The following is a 27,210-nucleotide window of genomic DNA, read 5'->3' as shown; positions in this document are numbered from 1 at the left end:
TAATACCTGTAGGTTCCAAAAAATTAATTGTACATGTACACCACGAAAAGCAAACCAACAGCACATATGAAAAAGAGTGGGGCTTTAGTTAATTAGAAGTAAAATCGAGGTAAGCAAAAAAAAAAAAACCTAACAAACATTTTTATAAAACGTTTTTATTTTATAGTGTATAAAAAAGCCTCATTGTCACAGCAGTGTCCTCAGTGTTTGTAATATCTATGTGCCAAACATGAAGACGGATGTTAGGGACCTGGAGCGTTTTCAGGGAGGACTGGAATGACCAAGTACCCCAAATTCCGTCAGATTAGCCTTTTTCTTCAGTTGTTCCTATATCTGGCCATGGTATGAAATTTTAGGGGAATGTCGTGGCTGTCTTCAAATATTTATAGGCTGTGTGGCTGCAGAATATCAAAGTATGGTCCTTGGGAAATACATTTCAGCTCAGTGTGAAGAAGAATTTTGGTTGGTCCAGGAAAGAATGGGTTGCCTTGTGAATGAGTGCTAGTCACCTCTTTGTCGTCATCGCCTGTGTGGTTTGGTATGGGAGATTCCCTGCCAGGGATATTTTTGAGAGTAGTGTGTGTATACGATTAATCCTTTCTCTCTCTACTCAACTTAATTAGAGGATTGACTTGTTTTCCTTTAAGGTGACTTGGGGGAAAATAGACTTTATGTACAGAACTCTTGTTTTTTAGAGTGAAAGGTGTCTACGGGGAAAACCTCACTATTTGATGTCATGAAGTGGGTGTTGGTAGGGTCCTTGTGACCATGTGTAGGAAGTGAGTTTCTGTTTTCATTCTATTATTGCCCCACGTGTGTTTTCACTAGATTTCCCTGGTGTCACTGTCCTCTCTCATCTGGTCTGGGAGGAGGGTGTGTTGGGGTGGGGGGGATATTCCTTATAGTTAGACAGCATAGACAGGGCTGTTAAATGAATATCTTACCTGGAAAAGATGAGACAGATTCTTTTCCCAAGAGCATAGTTATTATGGCTTCCCCATCAGATGAGGTAATTGTTCTTAAAGTCTTCAGGGGATATCACGAAACTTTTCTCCCCCCCCCTTTTTTTTAAATGTGGAGGCTGGAATGGGGTGAAAAAGAGTTAAAGCAGTACATGTAGTGGGGCTGCATCTAGGTTTGGGGAAACCCTGCATCTGGGCAGCTGGAAGCAGAAAGAAAATACCAAGTGCTAAAAGTGATGTGGGGGGGATTGATACATTGGGAACCTGTGTTGCCTGTTTTAGAATTTTGCTGAGAGGCAGTATTTCATGCAAAATATGTGCCCATGAAAATGGGTTGTTACTGCTACAAACGATTAGTCTCATCTCTGTGATAATAAAATGTTTTACAAATCATCTTGACTGTGTTCGAAGTGCTTCGAATGCCAGTAGGAGCTACGGGAGCAGGGAGCAAGGTAAATAGCATCTCCTCGTTGATGCCTGTTGTAACTGTTGTGCCTGGTGTTTGACTCTCTTTGTAGGTGAGCACTCTTGGGGAGAGAGTGGTTCTGTATGTTCTGAATCGAATTATTTATAGAAAACAGGAAATGGAGAGAAATGAGATCCCATTCCTGTGTCATAGCAGTACTGATTATGCTAAGATTCTGTGGAAGAAAGGAGAGGCCATTGGGTTTTATTCAGTTAAGCCTACAGGTGAGTCTTTAAAAGTTATTTAAACTACATGTTATGGAAATCTCCATTGTAGACCCCCAAATGTATCACTACCTTTGCTAAATTAATCTCTAGAGTGCAAATTAAGTTGGTTCTACTTAGTATTTCTTGGGAATACTTTCATTCTCCCATCCTATGAAAGTGAGGACTGTTAGGAACATCTTTTGAAACAAAAACAAAGTAAAAATAAACATTTGATACAGAGGAAGATTTCTTCACATATGTGCAAGAGAGTTGTGCATTGAACCTCAAATGTATCTTCCTCTTTATTTAAACTTCTTTCCCTTTATTTAAAAGTTGCTGTTTACTTTGGTTCTTGCTGCTGTTATTGGCTCCTTCTAAAACCCCAGTCAGTTCACCGGTGGCCCAAATGCCTAGACCCTTTCTGATTAGCACAGCTGGTTCAGCCTGACATATTAAAGAGCAACCTGGCTAATTCCCAGGAAAACTAAAAAGCTGTAATATATTCAGGAAATGCAAACAGCTTTGAAATTGTTAATCTAAAGTTTGGATTTCTGACCCTAAGACCCAGCTATACCCCTGCCTTGATAGACTAGCGAGCTTTATCCTTGCTTCATCTGTCCTCCCATTCATTCAGCTTCCTAGAGCTACCACTAGAGCCAGGAAGATCTAACCTACTTGCTCTGTGTGTATGTAACACCCTGTACCTTGTTACCACCAAATAAAGCCTGCCTTGCTCTGTACCTTGACAAAAGACCTTTCACTGAGAGTACACATTAGTTCCTTTTTTCCACTTCAGATCTTCCAAACTTTGTTCTTCTGGTCAGATCCAGTCTAATGATTATGCCAAATTCACTACTGATTAGAACAATTGTGACTGACACCTTAATCCCATAATGAGTACACATCTGTGACGAGAATTAGTGGATATAGTCAATAAAAGGAAGGTCATTTTTTCCCAAGAATAAAAAAAAAACTGATGTGTATAGTTCAAAATGGTTTTGCTTTACAGTACATACTTTGGGTCTCCTTTAATATGCTATTTTATTCTTATATAAATTTGAAATGGAACCAATAATTTGTTTAACTTCAGAAAGATATTAATTATACCTGGAGAGTAAAAGAATGTTCATTGGAAGTTTAGTGCTGCATTGCATAACAGTCATCCCTTTATTGTTTTTAAATGTTTTAATGTTTGGAGTTGGAGTCTGATTTGATAATGCTTTATTTTATACAAGGTAATTCCTATGGGAATTGGAGGCTTTTTGTTTCTCACACTGGCTCCAGGGGAGTTTCCTACCTGAAATTAGCCCATAGACATTTGGAGCATGCATTAGTGTATACCTTTTTATTAAGGGCTTGCTTAATACGAAAGACACAATTAAGAGGCATAGCACACGCTTTTGGTAGTTCTAATCAGTGTTTGACTCCAGGAGTGTGCTCCTTTTTCTTTTATGTGCATCTTGGGCTCCTCCTCCTCTGGGACCTGGTCTCTAATTTTGCTTTTCTGGTAGTTAACTCCATTTTATATCCTAGAGCATCCACATGCTACTGTACCTTCCACTTTTAGCATGTTCCATTCTTCTCTCCTAGTTGTTTTACATCCTTACTATTTATTTTAGTTCTTTCCCCTTTTAAGCTCTCTCATCTGCCAGTGGAATTAACAATGGAATGAAGTGTTCTTATATACTAGCCTTGAATCAGTAGCCATTTAATTCAGTTTGAAAGTACTTTTCCTACAAAGGAAATCCAAACATAAGAAAATATTTTGGAGAAATTGTCCAAAACAAATACTTAAAGTGATAGAAGTGTTCCTTTCATATATATACATGGTATACACTGATCAGGAAAAAAAACAAAACTGCACTGGTAGCCCAAAGATAAAATCTTTATTAAGCATATTTGTAGTTGAATGAGTCTTGTGAAATCATTGAGTATTTATGATTTTTTAATTAAATAGCAAATCAGTTTGGGGGGGCGGGGTCTTAGGACATAGAAATAGCCTTGATATGTAAAAGGAGGTATTGTTTATGCAGTCAAATTCTATTACAGTACAATGAAATTTAAGAAGCTATGTAAATTCTTTTTTTTGTTTGTTTGAAATAAGTAGATCACTGTGAGGGGCTTATAGTTTCCTTGTTTTTTTGGGTGAGGTAGATAGTTTTGTTATTAAAGATATTTGTGGCGTTTTTTTTTTTTTCCTACTGTTTTAATGTAATGAGCTTGTTTATTTGTTACTTTATGGTATATTTCATCTTTGTCTTTGTTATTTATGTGACCTTTTATACTTGCAAAAACCTCTCCCAAAACACCAAATGTTTTAAACTGGTCTTTTAAATAAAGTGAATTTTTCCCCCCCCAAATAAAGTAATGTTTATTTTGCAGTTGAAAGAGGGCTTCAGGAAATAGTTGCTTGGGATTCCTGAATTTATTTTAATGTATTGGTAAAATAATTTTTCACTCCTTTGGTCAGTAATTGTTTACTTAATGTAACTGATTCTTTTATCAAATATTTTTGAAAAAGAACATAAGAGTGGGATTGAAGTTATTGTCACTGTTTTCAAGCAACAGGTAATTCTTGAGATCTCCTGCTCATATCTTGTAATGACTTCAGTTATGATGGTTGATTCAAATCTGCGGTTAAGTTCTAGGGAGGGGTGGGGAGCAAAGAGAAGAGAAGTAAGATGATCCATAACCTAAACAAGGACCACATGCCCCACAAGTCCAGGAAAATGAAAGGATTCATAAAAAATTTAAAAATATACCTGATTTATTCTCTGTTCTTTTCCGTTTACATAACCCGAGAGTGGTGATGAGTTTGAGCTTGAATAAATTATTAATGAAATAGTTGGAACAACTTATACAACCAGGTCAATTTATTGTTTGCAAACCACTACTCTTCAGTCTACAACTCAGAAATTATCTTTTTTAAAAAATTAAGACATAATGTGATATATAGAAGACTTGATTACTATCCAAGACATTTTGGGTTTAGTTATAGTTATTTCCACTAACTTGTAAGTTGTGTAACAGTTTCTTTGGTTTTTACTTTTCTCCTTTAAAATGAGGGAGTTTGACTTGACCAGATGATCACTGAGACTTTTTCTGACTCTGAAGTTTTCTGAATCTGAAGTTAGAAGTTGGAGTATCCATGGGCAGAAGTCCATGGCCTCAGGGATGGCTTTAAATGAGAAAGTTGAATTTCAGGGAAACATAGATCAGACCTTAAAGTTGAAAGACCATGACAGTAAAGGAAGAGTTATTTTTTACAGCCTTGTGAAGAGAAAGCTCACTAAAAGTACATGCACGTAGAGCATTTTATCATCAAAGCCCCAGTGCATGACCGTGAGAGAGGTTATGCTATGTACTAGGGGTATGAAGCTTATTTCTCCATAGGCAAAATTATGAAAGCAGTCTCAAAACTCTTTAGCTATTCACTTGTATACTGATATTTATAGTCAAATGCTTTTTATGACTTATTTCATTCATTGTATTTTATTGTCAGTGTATTAAACTTATACTCAGAAGTTATCTATGGTTTTAAGTTTGGACATTGTCTTGCTTGTTACTCTCTATATACTAACTTTACAAAGTGTGAGTTTCCTGACTTTTAAAAAGGAATAAAATATGAAATGTCTGTATATAGTAGATATATAGTGTATGATCATGGTTATTGGTACATAGTCTATATCAAACTGGGATATATGCTGTTTTTTTGAATAAATTTTCTAAGGCTAGGATTATTTAATTACTTAATGTTATTTAATATTTCCTAATAATAAACAGCTCTTTTCGTGTACTTCTCATAATCTTCCATGTCTATTGGCACTTCCCTCACAATATTTGGGTAGTACTTCTTTCTGTAGTTGCCATTATTGCTTATTGGGATAGATAACATTGTCGCAGGATCAGTTAGTTATCAGTCCCCTTTGGTTGTCAAGTTATACTTGTCAATTTTTTTGGCTTCCCGCAACAGATCATGAATAGTAATAAAATATATTTATTGGGCACATCATGCTAGGCATTGGGAGTTGTAGTTTGTTTTTCTCTTTTTCTATAATATGGTTAGTTTTATAGTGATCTGTAATCTTAAAGTCAAGTTAACGCTATACCCACTCCCATCATCTTTTTCTCTATTCTCATGTTATTCTGTCAGGGATTCTTATCTTGGTAAATGGAATTACTTAATTTTTCTGATCCTGTGCTTTTTGCCTTTTCCTGATGACCCAGTAGATTAACAAGTTGATATAATATTTACTCCTGGTAGTAGAACACTCACAATGCTGCCTCCTCAGGGATTAAACACTAAGTGATCTTTATTTTATTTCCATATTTCTTAAGGCTGTCTATATAATTCAGCCTGTATAATTCCAAAGGGGCCAATTCCTTTTTCTTTCTGGTATCAGCAGTAAATTTTAATACATAATTTCCTCAGTGACAAGAGAAGATTGCTGTAGTAGTATTGGAGCAGTGACTGACCAGCTTATTCAGGGTCTTTCTATGTTTGGCTCTTTTAGACTGATTTAAATAAAGTTAACGGTGGTGTGGAAGCTATGGTGCCATAGTACCCCACCATCTTATATTGTTATGAAATTTTTGTTGAAAGCACGTTCTGTTTCATCACCTCCCAGTTCCTGAGCCAGCTCAAGATAAGTGTTTATTATCAGTGTTAAACCCAACACTGTTGAGTCCTTTTGTCTTAGAATAGGTTCTGAAAGGGGTCTCTTCAACATTAACTCATAGGATTTTCCTTAAAACTGGCAGGTAGAAGGACCAATTTCATTACCAATCACAGACTGATTTTACATGGCAAGTTATATTTGATGTATGGCAATTGACTAGGAAAATTTATGTGTTATCTTCAGACTTGTGGTTCTAGATATCTCAGGTAGATTTCAGTTTTCTAAAACTGAAACTGGGTAGAGGGATTGTCCTAGTAATCTTGGGCTGAAGTTTAATGATCTTATTTGAAAGCTTTTATTTTTAGCCACTTATTGTCAATGTAAGTATATTGGGAAATTATTATATTGAAACTTAAATTGTATTTTATAATCCTAAATTTTTATTTATTTATTTATTTTGTCTTTTTTCGTGACCGGCAACGGATCGCAACCCTCAGTGTCGCGCCCGTACTGGACCGGGACCGGCAACGGGATCGCAACCCTCGGCGTTGCACCCGCACCTCACTCAGCCAGTGAGCGGCCGGTCTGTATGTGGGATCCGAACCCTCGGCGGGAGCGCTGCCGCGCTCCCAAGCGGTGCACTATACAGTGCGCCACCGGGCCGGCCCATAATCCTAAATTTTTAGAAACCTATCTCCTCCAAGAGAATAGTGTAGCTATATGCTCAGGCCTTCTACTTATTAAATAATAATTTAAGCAATAATAATAATATTTCAGGGCATATATGTTGCCATTATGGTGAATGGTTTAATTTCCTGAATTTCTGTGTGTTTCACATTATAACATCTTTGACTTTTTTGTTCAGAAAATAATATTTTTTTTGGTCACAATCTGTTCATTTAGTCAGTCTCTTAATGTAATTCCAAATTATGTCTGTAAGTTGTTTACTTTGTAAGTTACAATTCCAAATTTTTGAAAGTCATCTATTTACAATAAAAATTGTTCCTAAGGAGCAACCAGGAATTTAATTTAGAATTATCAAGAACCAATAAGAATTGATTTAGAAAAAACAATATGAGTTAAATTAGTTTCTGATAACTGAGGCCATTTCTTAAGTTAGGAAAATATACTACACCTTTATTGACTCCATTTTTCTTCTTCTGAGGATTTAGAAAGGAAAATAGCATATCTCTTCTTAAAATATTGGTAGCAATATTTGAGTGGAAATTTAGGAAGATAAATATGTAAAAATGAAAAATAGACTAAGAAAATTGCTTGTAGTGGATTTTTGAATTATTTGGCTTTGTTTTCTCAAATGTAAATGTACTTGAAAACTGTACCTAGCACAATTTGCTTCCTTAATTCCTTTATTGTAAGGATTGTTGTTCCAAATTAAAAAAAAAAAAAAAAGTTTGGTACACAAGAACTTACTGATTTCATTTTTCTTTTATTACAGAATTACTCAACCAGCTCTTTATCACTGTGAAGATTTCAATCTTTAATCTTTAATTAGTAAACTGTAAATGTATCACAGGAATATATTATAGTCATTGTGTTATCGGTCAGTTGTGGGGCTCACAAATAGAATAGAATTATAATTATTTATTTTGTTCTTTAAACAAAGAAAAAAAGTGGACTGCTCCTGTGTGGCAATTTACTATGGAAAGATGTCTGACAACATCTCTCTTTTTTTTAGAGATAAGTATATTAGTTAACATCTTCTAAATTTCAAAATTTTACATATTGAAATATCCTGTTAAGTAAGAAGAGACACCTCCCTCCCCACCTCAAGAAAAAATAGTTTCCAGGTGAAAAGCAACAAAACTTTGTTTTCTGCATTTCAAATTAAGTTCTCGAATCAAGTCCTATGATTGTTGGGAAAAAAAGTACATCAGACTAACTTAAGCTCTTATCCTAGCTATCTTTTTTTTCCTAGTTATCTTTAATATGACAATTTTTATGATGTTTCATACATCTTTAAAAGCATTCCACTGCAAAATTTTAGCAATGTTTACATTCCAGGAAGCTGCACTATCTATTTACTCTGTGGCTTCATGTCTTCTCCAGATGCCTGGAGATCGTATTTAGACTGTTTTGAGGGACAATGACTTTTCCTTTAGATCCCTAACAAGTTTGTTTTATGGTTATCTTTTAGAGGGTCATTTTAGTCTCCTATTTGAGGGGGAGAATCTCACTGTTACTTTCCATTGCACCTATGGTATACAACTTAATTCATAAAATGTGGACTTGGCAACAAACAGAGAACAGATTGGTGTCTTAGGAAAATTACAGATTACTGCCTGTTTTGGACATGCATGGTCCATTGTATTTGCACGAAACTATAGATGCTAAATCCATAAATACCTTTGTGTTATGACATATCACTAAAACTTAAAGGAAAACATTTGATGAAAGAACTGAAAATGTTTGGGCTGGCCCGGTGGCGCACTGGAGAGTGCGCCGCTTGGGGGCGCAGCAGCGCTCCTGCCGAGGGTTCGGATCCCATGTGGAGACCGGTTCCGCTCACTGGCTGAGCGCGGTGCGGGCGCAACACCAAGGGTTGCGATCCTGTTACGGGTCAGTAAAAAAAAGACAAAAAAAGGAAAAAAAAAAAAAAGAATTGAAAATGTTCATTGTTGCAAAATCAGATATTTTGTAGTTTTTCTATTTGGATACTCTATAGGTAACAGAAATTTATCTGTAAAAATAGCTTACAAGAGGGTGAAAACGGCAGAAAAAGACTTCTTATGACAAAGATTATACTCTAACAGAAGAATTGTTCTAGACCACAAGTTTTACAATAATTGTTATACTGAGTATCATATAACATTTTTAGTTATGATACCATTCTGAATTCATTCGCCTCAGGCACAGAATTTTGGATTCAAAGTCTTCATTTCCGAGTTTGTTCATAACAGGGGATCACGTTCTTTTGCATACTCTTCTCAGAGTTTTGTACTTAAAATTTGGATGGCGTGTAGAGGAGCCTAAATTGGCAGGGGTTGGGTTGGGGTATGCCTACAGTGCTGATGCTTTGGTTAAAGATGGTGGGCTGAGCACGTGCACTAGCCTCCACTCCCACTTGCAACACCACAAAAATGACAGCAAAGATATTTTAAAAAAGCAAAAATCCAAAATGACAAAATGAATAGAGGGGAGGTGTAACAGCAACAGAATTTTGTAATCTGGGAAAAGGGTAGACGTGGTAACTGAATCCTGAGGTGCCAGTGCTGAAGGCAGGAAGCAAACACATTTATATTGCAGAACCTTCAAAAGGTTCAGTTATTGTAACACCAGGTACTTATGAGAGGTAGAGCTAAACAGAGAAGGTTGACTGAAAAGTTTCTTCCCTCATGCAGCACAGCTGAACAGTTGCCCCAAACTTGCCCTGAGAAAAGACACATGCCCCTGGGGGTACCTGAAGACTTTCAGACATGGTAGCAAAGTTTGTTTTAAGGGAATAAATTACCTTCCTTTCCCACCAAGCTTAATCTTACCATGATTGTAATGTACAGCTAATCTGGAATTGTAAAAATTTTTGGAAGTCCAATAAAAAAAAAAAAAAGAAAAGGAGGTGGGGAGGGGAATCTAACTAGTTTTGTAGTGGTGGAGAAAGTGATTGAATGTAATGAATAGATAATTTCCTTTTGCACGTCAGGTAGTTTCTATTTCTTTATTTTCAACAAAAATGAAAGAGGATTTAATTGAGTTGTCAGATTATTGAAAATATTTTTACAAAAGATCACTACATGTGGTGCATAACAAAGGGCGCTCACAGAATTGAGTAACATTGTATAACAAAAGGTTTTCTGGGGCTGACTTTTTAGCTCACTGGGTAGAGTGTGGTGCTGATAACACCAAGGTCAAGAGTTTGGATTCCCCTACCTGCCAGCTGCCTTTTAGCTCACTGGGTAGAGTGTGGTGCTGATAACACCAAGGTCAAGAGTTTGGATTCCCCTCCCTGCCAGCTCCAAAAAAAAAAACGTTTTCTGGTCCCTTATTTATTTGAACAAGATACTTGAACACTTACATCTGTAAAAATAAAAAATAGGAATAGAATTAATGCTGAGCCCTGTCTTATTCTGGTAGTAGATAATTCATGGCCTCATAAGCCAATTTAAAAAAATGAAGCTTCATCTGTTTCATTAAGAAATGTATTTTAAGCAAAACCTTTTTTGCTTAATAGTTTTTCAAATGTATAATTGTGTTTTGATTCATTGTATATTAATATTAATTATAATGATAATCCAAAAATTCTTTTGGATTGATACTCAGAACCTTATGGTCACAAGAAATTTTTAAAGTGTCTGTTTATATACAGATATATTCTTGCAGAGAAGAACGATTGGATAATCAATAAACTTTGAAGCATGAAAATATATTACATCAGGATAACATTCTATAAGATAAATATAATAGAAGTAGAAGCAAGGAGAAAAAGGAATAGTGTTAAACTTTTGAGTGCTTAGGAAGAGTTTGTTCAGTGGATGGGGGCAGTTATCACATTGATTATAGCTTTTAGAGTATTTGATGCATTTAAAAGAGTGATATAATAGTTTTTGACTTTCTTACGTCAATATTGTTTGTTAATTGTAAAGAGAAAAATAATAAATCTACATAGAGAAACCTGGTAGACACCTTGTTAACCAACAGATCATTGTTAATATCACCAGTAATAAGATATATCGATATCATGTACCCTGTGATATATGATGTACTGAGAATGGCACAGTTTCATTTCTGTGATATATTTTGTCAAAAATGCATAATCTCAATTATGTGATAACATTAGACGAAGCCAAATTGAGAGTGATTTTATAAAATAACTGACCAGTAATGTCTAGTAGTGTCAAGGTCATGAAAGACAAGGGAATATGGAAGAATTATCAAAGACCAAAGTTTAAGGTTATGGAATCCTGGATTGGATTCTGAAAATCAGAAAGAGACATTAGTGGAAAAATTGGTAAAATTTGAAAGAAGTCTGTAGTTTAGCTAATAGTATTACATCAATGTTAATTATCTGGTTTTAATAATACTTTGGCTGTGTAAGATGTTAACATTAGGAGAAGCTGCAGGTATATGGGAGCTCTTTGTAATATTTTTGCAACCTTTCTGTAAGTCTAAAATTACTTTAAAAATAAGTTGTTTTTAAAAAGTCAATATTGGGCTGGCCAGTTAGCTCACTTTGTTAGAGTGTGGTGCTGATAACACTAATGTCAAGGGTTCAGATCCCTATGCTGTACTGCCCCTCTCCCCTCAAGAAAAAAATCAGTATTGACAATATTCCAGAAATTACATTCTTTGTAATTATTGAAACTGAGATGAAAATTTTAGATATCAGCAAAATGTGTGAATACATGGTATTTCAAAATTATTTTAAGTTACATGAGTATGGAAGTTTCCTTTGAGGAATTTGACTAGGCCAATGGGGGAAAAAAAATCTAAAAATACCAATGCAAATTGTTACCGTGGGAAGGCCCCAGCCAGATCATCCTTCTGTGAAGTTTATTTGTCAGCAAGCCCCACCATGCACACAGAACTTCTAATTGGCTTTTTAATGTTTTATTCTTAACTGTGAACAGATAGCCATAGTAAAGAAAGTCACTGATATGGAAAATAGAGATCAAAACAAAAATAAAAGATTTGGAGAAGACTGCAAAAAAGTTGCCCTTCATATTTTTGGAAAGGTTAGAGTAGTCATTGCATTCGTGAAATGAGAACAAGATATATTAAAAGACTGTTCATAGAGCTCTTAGAAATTAAAATTTCAATACAAGGAAGATGAAATTGATCACGGGAGAAGACTGCAAAAAAGTTGCCCTTCATATTTTTGGAAAGGTTAGAGTAGTCATTGCATTTGTGAAATGAGAACAAGATATATTAAAAGACTGTTCATAGAGCTCTTAGAAATTAAAATTTCAATACAAGGAAGATGAAATTGATCACGAAGGAGAACAAAAATTAAAAAAAAACACTAAATGATGGAAAATAGGAAAGAAAAGATAAAATTAGAGAAAACATCTAAATAATAGATGTTTCAGAATGAGAGAACAGAGAAACTGGAGGGGAAGAAATCACCAATGAAATAACTTAAGAAAATTTCTCAGAACTATAGAACATGCTTTTCCCGATTAAAAGGCCCATTGAAAATCCATCAAAATGAATTAAAATAGATCCATACCAAGATAGATTATTGTGAAATTTCAGAACATCTGGAATAGAGAAAAGACTTTGTAATCCTCCAGAGAGTGAGAGAATGATTGAGACAAAGGATCATAGCAACACTGAACACTAGAAGTGGAACGATGCCTTTAAGATACTGAGGGAAAATGATTTCCATTGTAATTCTTTGGCCAGTCAGATTATTAGTGAAGTATGAGAGTAAAAGAAGGAAATTTCTGATGTTCAGTCTCAAAACAATTTACATCTCATTGTACTCTTTTTCAGGAATTGAATAGAGTTTGTGCTCTACTAAAATAAAATGATCCAGAAAGAAAGATACTGGATCAGGAAACTAAGGACAGAAAGGAGATCCACAAATCACAGCTATGTCTTCTCTAGTGTGGTCACCACTGGCTTTATGTGGCTATTTTAATTAAATAACATTTTAAAATTCGGTTTCTCAGTCTTACTGGTCACATTTTAAGTGCTCGATAACCACATGTGGCCAATCGCTAATGCACTGGACAAAGAAGACAGAACATTTCCATCATTGCAGAAAGTTCCAACACTTTTTGAGAGATTGATCTAGATTGGAGCAGGTCAGAAAACTCCGGCACATTGATTCAAGAAGATGGAATTGATAGAATACCTGATGTTTTTGAAATGATCAAAATAGGATTCACACAGTTATGGGAGACTTTGGGTAATAAATTAGTGATAAATAATAAATCATTAGTATTAAGGCAAATCAAAAAGCAGTGCAGGAAAGAAGCAGTCATGATATATTACATGGCTCAGTTGTCAAAAGCATTTATATAGTCATTATGTACATACCAAAATTGATCTACCCCCCCCCAAAAGACAAATTACTATTTTGGGGTGATTGAGAGTGTATGTGTATAGGAAGTGTGTTTATGGTGGAGTTGAGATTGGGGTGTGTGAATGTATGTAAGAGCTAAATTTTCATCATCCACAGTGAGAAGTTAGTTAATTATGCCCTAAGTGGAAAAATCAAGAAGTAAATATCAAGAAGTAGTAAGTTATTTAGAGATATGGAAGTAAATACCAAAAAGATCAGTTAAGTGATTTCAAACTGGTTGCCTCTGGGGTGTGGAAAGTGTGAGTGAGTGTGAGTGTGAGTGAGTGTGTGTGTGTGTGTGTGTGTGTGTGTGTGTATGTGTATCGAAAGTGTGAGTGAGTGTGAGTGTGAGTGAGTGTGTGTGTGTGTGTGTGTGTGTGTGTGTGTGTGTATGTGTATCAGGGAAATGGTCACAGCACTGCTTTTTTCTCAAGTCCTATAGGACTATTGTACTCTAAACAACATACATGTGTAACTTTGATTAAAACCAAGAAGTAAACATTTGAAAAAATGGAACTATTCCTGGAGTCTAATCTGTGCCTTCCACAAAATTAGCTGTTTTATAAAATTTCATGGGGTTTGTAATGCTCAGGGCATCTGTTAAAAAGGCTATGCTAACTAGAAAACAAATGAAAAAGGCTCATACAGTTATTACAAATGAAAAAACCCGAAACACCACTGGTTGGTTCAGTGAAAATTTTGTGGCTTTTGGCCTACGTAAAGAAATATATAAAGATACGAATTCATATAAATCAGATACCGCATTTTAGTGTAGACAAGCTGAGAGAAAAAACTGAGGGTGTTATCACTAGCTGCCGTTTTGGAAATACCCATTATTTGGTTTCAACTGTGAGTCGCCTTGTTCCAGATTGAAGATTCATATTTTGGGGTAGGACAGTCTGGTCAACAACTATTGTAAATCAGTTTAACTCAGGATTAAAGGGGCTTGTGAGTAATACTAAAGGATGTATTTTTCATTTTGGTAATCTCCTTTTGAAATAATTTGTAATGGAAGCATTCTTCCTCTCTTCATTTGCTAGTCAGCTTTCCTTACGACTTTCAGACCTTTTACTGGGAGCTATGTCCATGATCTTGCCCCACTTTTTTGGACAGATAACTCACTTCTTATTCACTAAAATTCAGGTTTCTGGCCCTTCTCTTCTAAGATCATTTTAAGGGATAACAAACTGTGATATGAAATGATAAGGATTTATAGCATAGCTAAAGGCATAACAGCTGAAGTTTGTATTGGAGGATTGCAGTTATATTTTAGGGACTTGAGTCTGTCTGGGTATGAAACTTTTCTTAGGGAAATGAGCAAAGGCCTGTGAGAATCTCATACTATTCTGTGACTACCTGAAATTTGTATCGGAAATGAAATGGCTAGTTTGGTCAGGTGAAATTCTAGCTATCCAAAAATCACGTGCTTTCCGATAAAGGTTCTGTTTATTGGGGAGATAGGGCTGACTTAGTCGAGACACAAAGATGACTGGTTAGGGGTTCAGCCATCAAAAATCTAGTGGGTGAGACAAAAAACTATAGTTGGTAAACATCTGATCATAATTCACTTTGATAAGTAATGTTCAAGGATACTTCAAAAACTGTGGAAAAATAGAATTAAAAGACACTATGAATCTTTCTGTGAATTTTTTGAAGTACCCTCATATGTGCAGATCAATAATAGCAGTCATTGAAGAGTGAGTAGTTAATTTTGCATGGTGGAAGGTGTCACTGAGAAAGTGATATTTAAAAGTAGCTTTGAAGGGTAAGCAGGGAAAGAATGTTTGTAGGAGGTATACAAATGGAAAGTAAATACATGAAGGAAGGCTCAGAGTCATGAAAGTTCAGGATGTATTTGGAACTCCACCCTGAATAAACTGGTGGGATTAAAAATAAGAGGGGTGAAGATGGAGGTCCCATTGTGAAGAGTCTTAAATGCCATGTGTTTTATTGCCCAGGAAGCTTTCAAAGAATTTATCTAGGAGTAACACGATTAAATATTTTAGGGACATAATTTTTGCAGCACTTGGATGCTGGGTTGGAAGATTGTATTTTGAAATCAGCAAAGTCAATTAAAAGGGCTATTTTAGTAGTCCAGGTCAAAGAAGGACCAAAAAAAAAAAAAAGGCGAAAAAAGGAAAGAGGCAGTAAGAATGGAGAAGGAAAAGGATTTGAGGGAGATTTTCAGGAAGACAGTGTGATGACTCCATTTCCTGTGTGTAGGGACAGAGGGGAGCATCCCATGATGAATCTGGATGGTTTGGCAGGCGTACCTAGGTATTGGTACAAGGCTGTTAACTAAGATTGGGGATACTGAAGAGGGGAGTAGATTTGGTAATGCTTCAGTTCAAATTGACGTGGAAAGTTCAGTGTTCCTATGGGATGTGTAAGTAGAGATGCATAGTTAGAAATTTAAGCACGTGGAAGAGATGTGGGTATTTATGTGGGCCCCAGATGTCAATGTCATTTTACAGTGTGGATGAGATCAGCCTGAACGATTGTGTAAAGTGAGTATGTGTAAGTGCTTATCGCTGTGAGCATAAGTTACTGAAAACAGCCTGAGGTAACCAAATGTAACTGTCGGCAGAATGCCAGCAAAAGGTACTCTCTCCTGAGATGTGATCATTGATTTCCTGAAAGTTAAAAACGAAATGTTAATCTGCTGGGAGATGAGAGGAAGAGGAAGGTCACGTGAGGCTACTCGCTGTCCACCAGATATTTGTGCTACCTTTTCTGTAGTCTAATCATTAGCCAGCTGCTGTCCAGTCAGATTATATTTTCCAGTTACTCTCACAACTGTGACAAAGTAGTGAAAGAAATGACGTGTGTGACTTTGGGTCAAAGTGCTTAAGATGCATTCTTTTTCCACATCTGTGGGCTGAATGAAGAGGAAGGATTTTGGAGACATAGGGGATGGGGCAGCCATGAGATAGAAGGCACGTGGGTTCCTGTGGTAGTCTGTTTCTTTGGTGGCCCCCTGTGAACCACGCTTCCTGGTGCTTACATCCTCCTACAGCCTGCTTGAATCTGGGCTGGCCCTGTAACTTGCTTTAACAAGAAGGCAGGACACATAACACTGTGCTGAACCTTAAGAAGGCTGGCAGTTTGCACTCTGGCACTCTTACTCTTAGGAGCTAGTCACCATGTGAGAAATATGACTCCCTCAAGACCACTGCATGGTGAGGGAGCCCAGACAGCTCCGTTGAAGGGAACTGAGGCTCCGGCTGACAAGCCCAGCTGTGTTCTCAGTTGGCAGCCACCACAGCTGCCTGCTATGGGAGTGAGGCTGTGCGGACCTTTAGCCTTTCCAGTGCCCTAGGTGATACCACGTGAGCATTGTGACAAATAGTAAATAAATTTGTTTTATTTTAAACCCATACATTTTGGGCTGTTTTGTAAGGCAGCAATAGGTAACTGAAACAGTTCCTGGATGATTGGGAGGCAGAAAGCCATCTACTCCCCAGGAACACCTATGTGGGATGTTATGTAAGCAAAAATGGAACTTTTATTATGTTAAGCTTTTCAGGTTTGGTTTGTTATAACAGCTAGCATTACCTTAACTGATCTATAAAGTATGAAGACTATAGGGAGGTTGTACTATCTAGTGGTATATGACAAGATCTCTCATCTATAGATAATCACATTATTTGTTTGCAATTCACTTTATGTGTCTTCTGTGGAGACAGTCACACACTGATGCCTTCATCAGGTGTTGAGCCGGGTTTCACGAAGGTGAGGAAAGACTTTCCTGGGTAGACAAAGAAGAAGTCAGTGGTGATTGCATGAGAAGAGGAAGCCACTGAATTGTGGCAGAATATCTGCTCTTGAGTTCTGTACATCGATCCTGAGTGGTATCATTGAAATGTATGTATGTATTCAGAAGTTGCTTTTAGGTGCCATATGGAGAGGGAAGGTGGGAGGAATAAGGGAAAAGAGTAGGAGAAACAGCAAGAAGGAGAGTAACAACAATTTTGTAAGCTCCATCCTCATGGAACTTACATTTTAGAGGAAGAGATAGCAGTGAATAGATAGGAAGAGATGCTGTTAGGTGCTGTGAAGAAAACTAAAGTAGATTAAAAGAACAGAGTGTGTGTATGGGGGGAGGACTATTTTAAATAGAACGGTTAGGGGAAACCTCTCTGAACCTCTCTGAACAAAGTGGTGAAATAATGCAATATATGTGGAGTTTGAGGAGAAGAGATTTTCAGACAAAGAACTGAAAATGCAGAAACCCTGAGGCAGAAACAAGCTTGAGATGTTTGGGAAACAGCAAGAAAGCCAATGTGGCTGGAGCAGAGTGAGTGATATGGGTTTGGAGAGAGGCAGGGGCTGTACCCTGAAAGGTCTTGTAGGCCAAAGAAAGGTTGAATTTTATTCTGTGGGTGATGACAAACCGTTGAAGGGTTTTGAAGATGAGAGTAACATGATTTGATTTGCCTTTTAAAAAGATAACTGACAGCTGTGTGGAAAACTGGGTGCAGGGGTGCTGGAGAGATGGCAGGGTTAAGAGTTAGTTCAGGGCCGGCCCGGTGGCGCACTGGATAGTGCGCCGCTTGGGAAGCGCGGCGGAGGTCTTGTAGGCCAAAGAAAGGTTGAATTTTATTCTGTGGGTGATGACAAACCGTTGAAGGGTTTTGAAGATGAGAGTAACATGATTTGATTTGCCTTTTAAAAAGATAACTGACAGCTGTGTGGAAAACTGGGTGCAGGGGTGCTGGAGAGATGGCAGGGTTAAGAGTTAGTTCAGGGCCGGCCCGGTGGCACACTGGATAGTGCGCCGCTTGCCCGAGGGTTCGGATCCCACATACAGACCGGTTCCCGCTCACTGGCTGAGCGAGGCGCGGGAGCAACGCCGAGGGTTGCGATCCCGTTGCCGGTCCCCAGTCTGGTACGGGGGCAACACTGAGGGTTGCGATCCGTTGCCGGACACAAAAAAAGACAAAAGACAAAAAAAAAAACAATGAGTTAGTTCAGCGGTTCATATTATGTTCACGTAGTTGTGCAACCATCATCATTCTCTAATTCCAGAACATTTTTATCACTACATAAAGAATCCCTAAACTCATTAGTAGTCACTTCCCATTTCCTTTACCCCACAGCCCCTGGAATCCACTAATTTACTTTCTGTGTGGGTTGTCTTTTTCTTTTTGAGTTGTAAGAGTTCTTTGTATATTTTGGATACAAGTCCCTTATCAGATATACAATTTGGAAATATTTTCTCCCATTCTGTGGGCTGTCTTTTCATTTTCTTGATGGTGTCCTTTGAAGTACAGAAGTGTTTAATTTTGATGAAGACCAGTTTATCTACTTTTTCTTTTGTCACTTGTGCTTTTGGTGTTTTGTTTAAGAAGGCTTTGCCTAACCCAAGGTGATAAAGTTTTATGCCTGTATTCTAAGAGTTTTATAATTTTAGTTCTTGCATTTAGGTTTCTGACCCATTTGCAGTTAACTTTTGTACATGATGTGAAGGAGGGGCCCAACATCCTTCTTGCATATGTGTCTCAGTACCATTCACTGAAAAGACTTATTTTTTCCCCATAGAATTGTCTTGCCACCCCTGTTGAAAATCATTGAACCATAAATATGAGGATTTGTTTCTAGACCCTCAGTTCTATTCCATTGATTTCTTTTATCTGTTCTCATGCCAATACCACACTCTCTTGATTACTATAGCTGTGTAGTGTTTTGAAATTGGGAAGTGTGAGTCCTCCAACATATTTCTTTGTCAAAAATATTTTAGCTATTTGGGGTCCTTTTCATTTCCATATAAATTTTAGGATCGGCTTGTGAATTTCTGCAAAAAATCCAGCTGGGATTTGGAATCTGTAGGTCAGTTTTGGGAGTATTAACATCTTAACAGTGCTTGTATTAAGTCTTCACATCCACAAGCATGAGATCTCTTTCTACTTATTTAGGTGCTTTTAAATTTTATTTAGCAATGTTTGCAGTTTTTAATGTACAAGTTTTGCATTTCTTATGTTAAATTTATTCCTAAGTGTTTTCTTGTTTTTTGCTGCTATTGTAAATGAAATTTTTTCTTAATTTTTTTTTTTGGATTGCTCATTGCTGTTACATAGAAATACAATTGAATGTTGTGTGTTAATCTTTTATTCTTGCTGAATTTCTTTATTAGTTTTAATAGTTTTTTAGTGGATTCCTTAAGATCTTCAATATGCAAGTCAGGTCATTTGCAAATAGAGATAGTTTTACATCTTGCTTTCCTATCTGGATGCTTTTTATTTCTTTTTCTTGCCTGTTTGCCCTGGCTAGAATCTCCAGTGCGATGTTGAATAGAACTGGTGAGAGTGAACATCCTTGTTCCTGATCTTAGGGGAAATATACAGTCTTTCACCATTAAATATAATACTGGCTGTTGGTTTTTTGTAGATGCTCTTTATCAGGTTGAGGAAGTTGAGTATTTTTATCGTGAAAGGTTTGGATTTTGTCAAATGCTTTTTCTCTGACTATTGAGATAATCATGTGGCTTTTGGTTTATTTACATTTATATGAACTCTTCCAGTCTTAATCTTACTCTCATGCGTTACAGAAGTTATAGACATTAGTGGTCAACAGCATTTGGATAAATGGCAGAAGCCTTGGGTGTAGATAAGATTACCCAGAAGAAGCACATAGAAAGAGAACAAGGCCAAAGATGAAAACTTTGAGGAATGTAAACATGCAATCTGCCATGTGCAATGCTAAATTTGATCACTTTGAGTTAATAAGTTGAGTGAAAACTTCACCTAAGGCAGCAAGTTGTGGTTTTTGCTTTAGTATGTAATTATGCTGCTGTGTGCAGCTGTTGATGTATCTTAAGAATCTCTGGTAACATGGGAACCTTTTCTGTCCTTTATTTGATCCCATTTGTATACAAGTCACACCTGGGAGAGTAGAAGTATTTAAGGTGTATGCAAAAGAAGAGAACCAGTATGATATTTTAAAATGAACATATACATAGCAGGTAAATAGTAGAACTTTAAACTTCACGAACAGTACTTTTAACATTGCTCTTAGGTGCTGGAATTTCCCTTTTCTCTACTAGAAAGAATGTTTCTGTGAGAACAGAAGAAATTCAATTCATGGGAAATTTCCTTCATATAATTTGTATTGTTTAGTAAGGCACCTGAAGCATGCACAATAGTAAATGACCATAGATCCTCAGACTTCGTATTGAGAATTAGAACTGTTAGTGCTTTCTCTTCTGATTCATTTTTGCTTTGTACTTCAAACTTGAACTGCTACCACTTATGTTTCTTTTAATTTCATAATCATGTCTATAGTTACTATGAGAAAACCCTGATTTCAAGGTATTAGAAACTGATAATGCTCACATTAGCTTGTTGGTTAGACTACTTGTTAGATTCATACAAGAAAATTAGACCCTTAGAAATATCCTAACTGCATGTCAGTAATCAAGATCTAAGTATATAATAAAGTGTATTACCTACTCTAAATTTAAATTGGTTGATAGTCTTGGAGACTACTGCAAAAAGTTACTGAAGTTCTCCAATTAAGTCATAAATAATTCATATTATTTGGTTAAACTGGAAAAAAGCCTTTGTTATATTGATGATTGATAGAAGTTGACTTGTGAGATGTTTGTTATCTGAAAGTTTGTTTCTTGTTTGAACTGTATTATGAGGGGGTCTTCAAAAATTTCGTGGGAGGATTTGTATTATCTTTTAATTCCATTTTTCCATGAACTTTTTGTTTTTTGTTTTTTTGTTTTTGATAGCTGGCAGGTATGGGTCTCCAAACTCACCATCTTGGTGTTATAAGGCTGCACTCTAACCAGCTGAGCTAACCAGCTAGTCCTCCGTGAACTTTTTAATGTGCCTTCATATTAGATTTATCCAAAATCATATGGGTGATCTGAGAATAATAAATTATTTTGAAGCAAAAAAAGGTAGAATATTGACTGATAAGTATGAATTGATTCTAAAGTTAATAGAAAGTAGGAAACCCTACCATGTGCTCTCAACTTGTAAACTATCTTAAGACATGTTAAAGGAGCTAATACATCTGTGTGGGTGGCCAGAACCCAGATATACAGCAGGCTTCTTAAAAAGAAAATCAGCATAGCTGCATAATAAGTTGAGACATATTTAGACACTATAAATTATTTCTCTTGTTCAACCTTACACATAGAAAATATATTTAGAATCATATCACAGCAAAGAAGTTTGCTGACTTAGTCATTTCCAAGACAAATGTTTCCAATTAGTCTTTAAAAATTTGGAGAACAATTTCACTTCTTTACCATCAAGTCAGTAAAAATGAGAGAGTACTCACTAAGAAAAAAGTCAAGGGAAAAGATGAATGTTCAGGTACTAAGGTTGGAATTATATACTTCATGTATTACAAACTATATGCAGTCATCAAATTGAATTTGAAATTTTGATAGTTGATGAGTTTTCAAGTTGTATAAGCCTATAGACAGTGATAGTATATGTAGTCAGGTATATATTTCAGAAAATGGTAATGAACTGTTTGTCTGGTATTAGATGATATTGTTGGCAAACATAAAGTACATAGCTCTTCTTGTTATCACATGTATACATTATGTCATATAATAGCAGCTGGAAAACACTTTATATTATAGAATTTATAAATTTCTTTAACACTCTTCTTGTTGTAGGAAACGAACTAAACATTTTCAGAAAGACCATTAACTCATGTTTGCTAAACGTGTATATATTTTAGTGTGAAAAACGGTTGGGTTTCTGTTCTTATTACTACAGGAAGCATATGTGCCTCATTTCTTACCCAAAGTTACCAACTGCCGGTTCTTGACACAATGTTTGTAAGAAAGAAATATCGAGGCAAAGATTTTGGGCTTCATATGCTGGAGGACTTTGTTGATTCCTTTACGGAAGACGCACTTGGCTTGCGGTATCCTCTGTCTTCTCTCATGTACACAGGTAAATGGACTAAGCATAGCTGCATAATAAGTTGAGACATATTTAGACACTATAAATTATTTCTCTTGTTCAACCTTACACATAGAAAATATATTTAGAATCATATCACAGCAAAGAAGTTTGCTGACTTAGTCATTTCCAAGACAAATGTTTCCAATTAGTCTTTAAAAATTTGGAGAACAATTTCACTTCTTTACCATCAAGTCAGTAAAAATGAGAGAGTACTTACTAAGAAAAAAGTCAAGGGAAAAGATGAATGTTCAGGTACTAAGGTTGGAATTATATACTTCATGTATTACAAACTATATGCAGTCATCAAATTGAATTTGAAATTTTGATAGTTGATGAGTTTTCAAGTTGTATAAGCCTATAGACAGTGATAGTATATGTAGTCAGGTATATATTTCAGAAAATGGTAATGAACTGTTTGTCTGGTATTAGATGATATTGTTGGCAAACATAAAGTACATAGCTCTTCTTGTTATCACATGTATACATTATGTCATATAATAGCAGCTGGAAAACACTTTATATTATAGAATTTATAAATTTCTTTAACACTCTTCTTGTTGTAGGAAACGAACTAAACATTTTCAGAAAGACCATTAACTCATGTTTGCTAAACGTGTATATATTTTAGTGTGAAAAACGGTTGGGTTTCTGTTCTTATTACTACAGGAAGCATATGTGCCTCATTTCTTACCCAAAGTTACCAACTGCCGGTTCTTGACACAATGTTTGTAAGAAAGAAATATCGAGGCAAAGATTTTGGGCTTCATATGCTGGAGGACTTTGTTGATTCCTTTACGGAAGACGCACTTGGCTTGCGGTATCCTCTGTCTTCTCTCATGTACACAGGTAAATGGACTAAGTTAAAAAATGTTAAACTTGTGTCAGTGTCACTTCTGATTTTGTTTTTCTAGAAAATTGTAAATGTGTGTGTGTGTGTGTGTCTGTGTGTGTGTGTGTATATATATATATCGATATTTAATAAATTTGGAATCTTAGCTGTCTAGGGTTCAGTTTTGTAAATGTGCCCTTATCTCATGTATATGGCTTTTTTAGGGGGTGTGGTAGCCTTTAAAAAAATTTTTGATATAATTCACCGATACCATAAAGTTTGCTTTGTTAAAGTGTACAATTTAGTTGTTTTTAGTATGTTCATAGTTATGCAACTATAACCACTACTTCCAGAACATTCTCATTACCCCCAAAAGAAATCTTGTACCAGTTAGCAGTCACTCTCCATTTCTCCCTTCCTCCATCCTCTGGCAACCACTGATCTATTTTATGTCTCTATAGATTTACCCATTCATTTACCCATATATGACATTTCATATAAATGGAAGTATACCGTATGTGGCCGTTTGTGTCTGAATTCTTTCACTTAGCATAATGTTTTTAAGGTTCATCCCTGTTGCAGCACAAATTAATACTCCATTTCTTTTTATGACTGAATAATATTCCATTGTATGGATATAACACATTTTGTTCCAAAGTGATTGCACCATTTTACATTCCCATAAGCAATGTGTGAAAGTTGCAGTTTCTCTACATCTTCGCCAATGTTTGTTATTATCTGTATTTTTGATTGTATCCATCTTAGTGGATGTGATGTGGCATCTCATTGTAGTTTTGATCTGTGTTTTATGTTAAGCATCTTTTCATGTGCTTTTTGGCCATTTGTGTATCTTCTTTGGAGAAACATCTATGCAGATCCTTTGACTATTTTTTCTTTGGGTTATTTGTCTTTTAAGTGAAAAAGAAGAAAGAAATTTCAGACATACAAAAAAGTATAAAGAATAAGATAAATACTCAGGTACCGTCCCTGGGAAATGGATCATTGTCAATACATTTGAAGCCTCCTGTGTACTACAACCCACTTTAGAATCACTCCCTTCCCAGAGATATGTACTGTCCTCAATTTGGCATTTAGTTTTACCATGCATTTATTAGACTTTTAGTACATATGTATGTATTCTCAAACAATATATTGTTTTGTATATTTGGAAACTATATGTACTATATGAATTCTTCTGCATTTTACTTTCGTTATTCATCTTTAGGTTTATGAAACTCATCTGTGTGGATTCATGTAGCTCTATTCATTTTCAGGGCTGTTTAGTATTCCATTGTATGGCTATACCATTTGGTGATGTTTAAAAGACCTTTAGAGGATTTATTTTTGCATTTGTGTAAAGCCCATACAACTACTTTTTTCTTGATGAAGTAAAATTTAATCCCAGAAAGTAATTAATTTGGAAACTTATAAAATATAATTTACTATTGATATAAGTCTAACACTAAATGTTTATTTTCACTGAAAATGTATTTTTATTCTGAGTTCTCCCTTTAATATCAAAAGTGATCCAGAAAACAGGAACCAAGTTCAGTTTTGCGTACCCACATTGAATCATATTTTCTCTGTAGACCCATACATGAGAGTGAGATGGATATTGCATGCCCTTGGATAATCCTAAAGTGGATTACCCTAGTTACTGCTTTACTGCATTTGGGAAAGAATGCAAAGACATCCACTGCCGGCAGAATCCCTTAATACTTACCCTTTTCTAGGATTCTAATGATAAATAAATTGAATACCAAATGAATTACAGATGAGTATCAGCTAATTTCTGTCTCCGTATAAAGTTTTGGTGGGCTTGAACTCTATTTTTCCTTCATTTGAAATGGGGGATTCCCTGAAAATTTTTTACTGATGTCATCTGTATAATTTTGTGAATAAGACTCTCTGAAATGTGAAAATAATTGAAGGAATATATTGAGAACAGAAATTTTTGTAGTCCTATTTCAGACTACATGGCCTCTCCATCACTTTGTTTCTGGCTATCCCTGACTCTCCTGAAAGTGTACAGTGCTTATTAGATTTGAAGGGCTTGGATTTTCATTGATTTTTCTCCTTCAAATCAGTTAATAGTTCTCTGATGACCTTTACTTGTTTCCAATAATGTTTTTGAATATTTTAGGAAAGACTGTAGTGTTTTACATTGCAAGCTTTAAAAAAAAGATAATGTGTTCATTCCAAAATACGTAATGAGTACCAAGTAGAGATGGGCTTGGTCTCAGGCTAGAGTAGATGATTACTAAGTATAGAAAGTTGGTTTACACAGTAGTATAGCATGCATACCTAGAGACATGGTATAAATAAGGCCAATGTTCTCTTTAACTCATTTATTGTGTAATTTTGCATGTTGAACGATTTCTGCCTCAAAACAGAGTCCCTGACTTTTCACCAGTTTTTTTAAAAAAATTTTGTGAATGCCTGCTGAGATTACTAGCTTAAATTTTATCTTGAATGATATGGTGCAAATTTTAACAGGTGTTAACAGAAAATGGGGGCACTTTGCATAAGTGAGCGTTAGTAAAACTAGAATATTCTTGTCACATGTCCAAAACCTACTTTTGTTTATTTACCATATCCATCTTATTTTTAATTTAATAATAACTTTTGTTTTATATACATTTAAAAAAAATTTAAATGTAATGACACTATTAAACAACATAATAAATAAATATAATAAATATAATATTATTTTAATTTTAGTATTTTAAAAATATTTATTTTGGTTACATTTTGGTATTAATTACCATATCCATCTTATTTTTAATTTAATAATAACTTTTGTTTTATATACATTTAAAAAAATTTTAAATGTAATGACACTATTAAACAACATAATAAATAAATATAATAAATATTTATAATAATTATTATTTTAATTTTAGTATTTTAAAAATATTTATTTTGGTTACATTTTGGTATTAATAATACAGAATTATTTACACTGAACAGGTAGTACAATCACAAAATTCAAACGATATAGAAAGGTTTCGGTAAGAAATCTCCCATTTTGTCCCCTCAGCCACTGTTTCTATTCCTGAGGCAAATAATGTTATCAGTTTATTATATATCATTCCAAACATAGTTTATGTGTATGCAAAAAAATGTATATATTTTCTTTTTTATTCCTTTTCTGTACAAATGTTATACTTTATACATTAAATCATTTTACTCACTTAACATATTTTGTTCCACATCAATGTGTAGAGAGCTTTCTTATTTTTTTTAAACATGGTATGGGCCATTCTTTTTCCTTTTTACATAGTGTGGTTCAAATGGATGTACCATAACTATTGATGGATGTTGTCTCTAGTCTATTGTTATTTCTGCCAGAATAGGCTAGAGTACAGTGAAAAAAAAAAAAACAACAACTGTTTTTTCTCTCTACTCTCCAGCACGCAGCACAACAATTCTGACACTACACATGTGGGGATTTTCCCCCACACGCTACGCAAGCAATTCTCCAGTGGACACCAGCCGGGTATCTTCTAATTCAGTTCAATTCTGACACTATCTACCTGGAGATCCCACAGGTTTAGGGCTCAGTTCCACAGACTGCCCCCACTTTAGATGCCAATCACAAGTAGTAGGTTGTCAGCTATACATCTGACTCACTGGCTATAAATTGGGGCTGCCACTACACCCTCCTTAGGTTCAGCTAATTTGCTAGAGCGACTCTCAGAATTCAGGGAAACATTCTACTTGTGTTTACTGGTTTATTAATAAAGATTATAGTAAAGGATACAGATGAACAGTCAGATGAAGAGATTCATAGGGTGAGGTCTGGAAGGATCCTGAGGTCGGAGTTCCCCATTGGAGTTAGAGAGTACCACCTTCCTGGCACTTGGATGTGTTCATCAGTCTGGAAGTTGTCTGAACCCCATAGTTCAGGGATTTTTATGAAATGTCATCACATAGGCATGATTAAGTGAAAAAAAAAAAAAAAACAACAACTGTTTTTTCTCTCTACTCTCCAGCACTCAGCACAACAATTCTGACACTACACATGTGGGGATTTTCCCCCACATGCTACGCAAGCAATTCTCCAGTGGACACCAGCCGGGTATCTTCTAATTCAGTTCAATTCTGACACTGTCTACCTGGAGATCCCACAGGTTTAGGGCTCAGTTCCACAGACTGCCCCCACTTTAGATGC

The 27,210-nt window shown here is 35.7% G+C and overlaps 1 protein-coding gene across 1 annotated transcript in view; it reads left to right on the top strand.

Moving 5' to 3' along the window:
* The window catches only part of FAM169A (family with sequence similarity 169, member A), a 68,525-nt gene that overhangs the window by 17,428 nt on the left and 23,887 nt on the right, over positions 1–27,210 (top strand). The window contains exons 5-6 of the mRNA XM_008586055.1: positions 1,481–1,652; positions 22,016–22,195. Coding sequence (XP_008584277.1) covers positions 1,481–1,652; positions 22,016–22,195 — 352 coding nt within the window. The remainder of the gene's footprint in view (positions 1–1,480; positions 1,653–22,015; positions 22,196–27,210) is intronic.

The sequence above is a fragment of the Galeopterus variegatus genome, unplaced genomic scaffold (genome assembly GCF_000696425.1).
Source record: "Galeopterus variegatus unplaced genomic scaffold, G_variegatus-3.0.2 Scaffold3814, whole genome shotgun sequence".
Classification (NCBI taxonomy): domain Eukaryota; kingdom Metazoa; phylum Chordata; class Mammalia; order Dermoptera; family Cynocephalidae; genus Galeopterus; species Galeopterus variegatus.
This window is presented reverse-complemented; position numbering and strand designations above follow the sequence as displayed.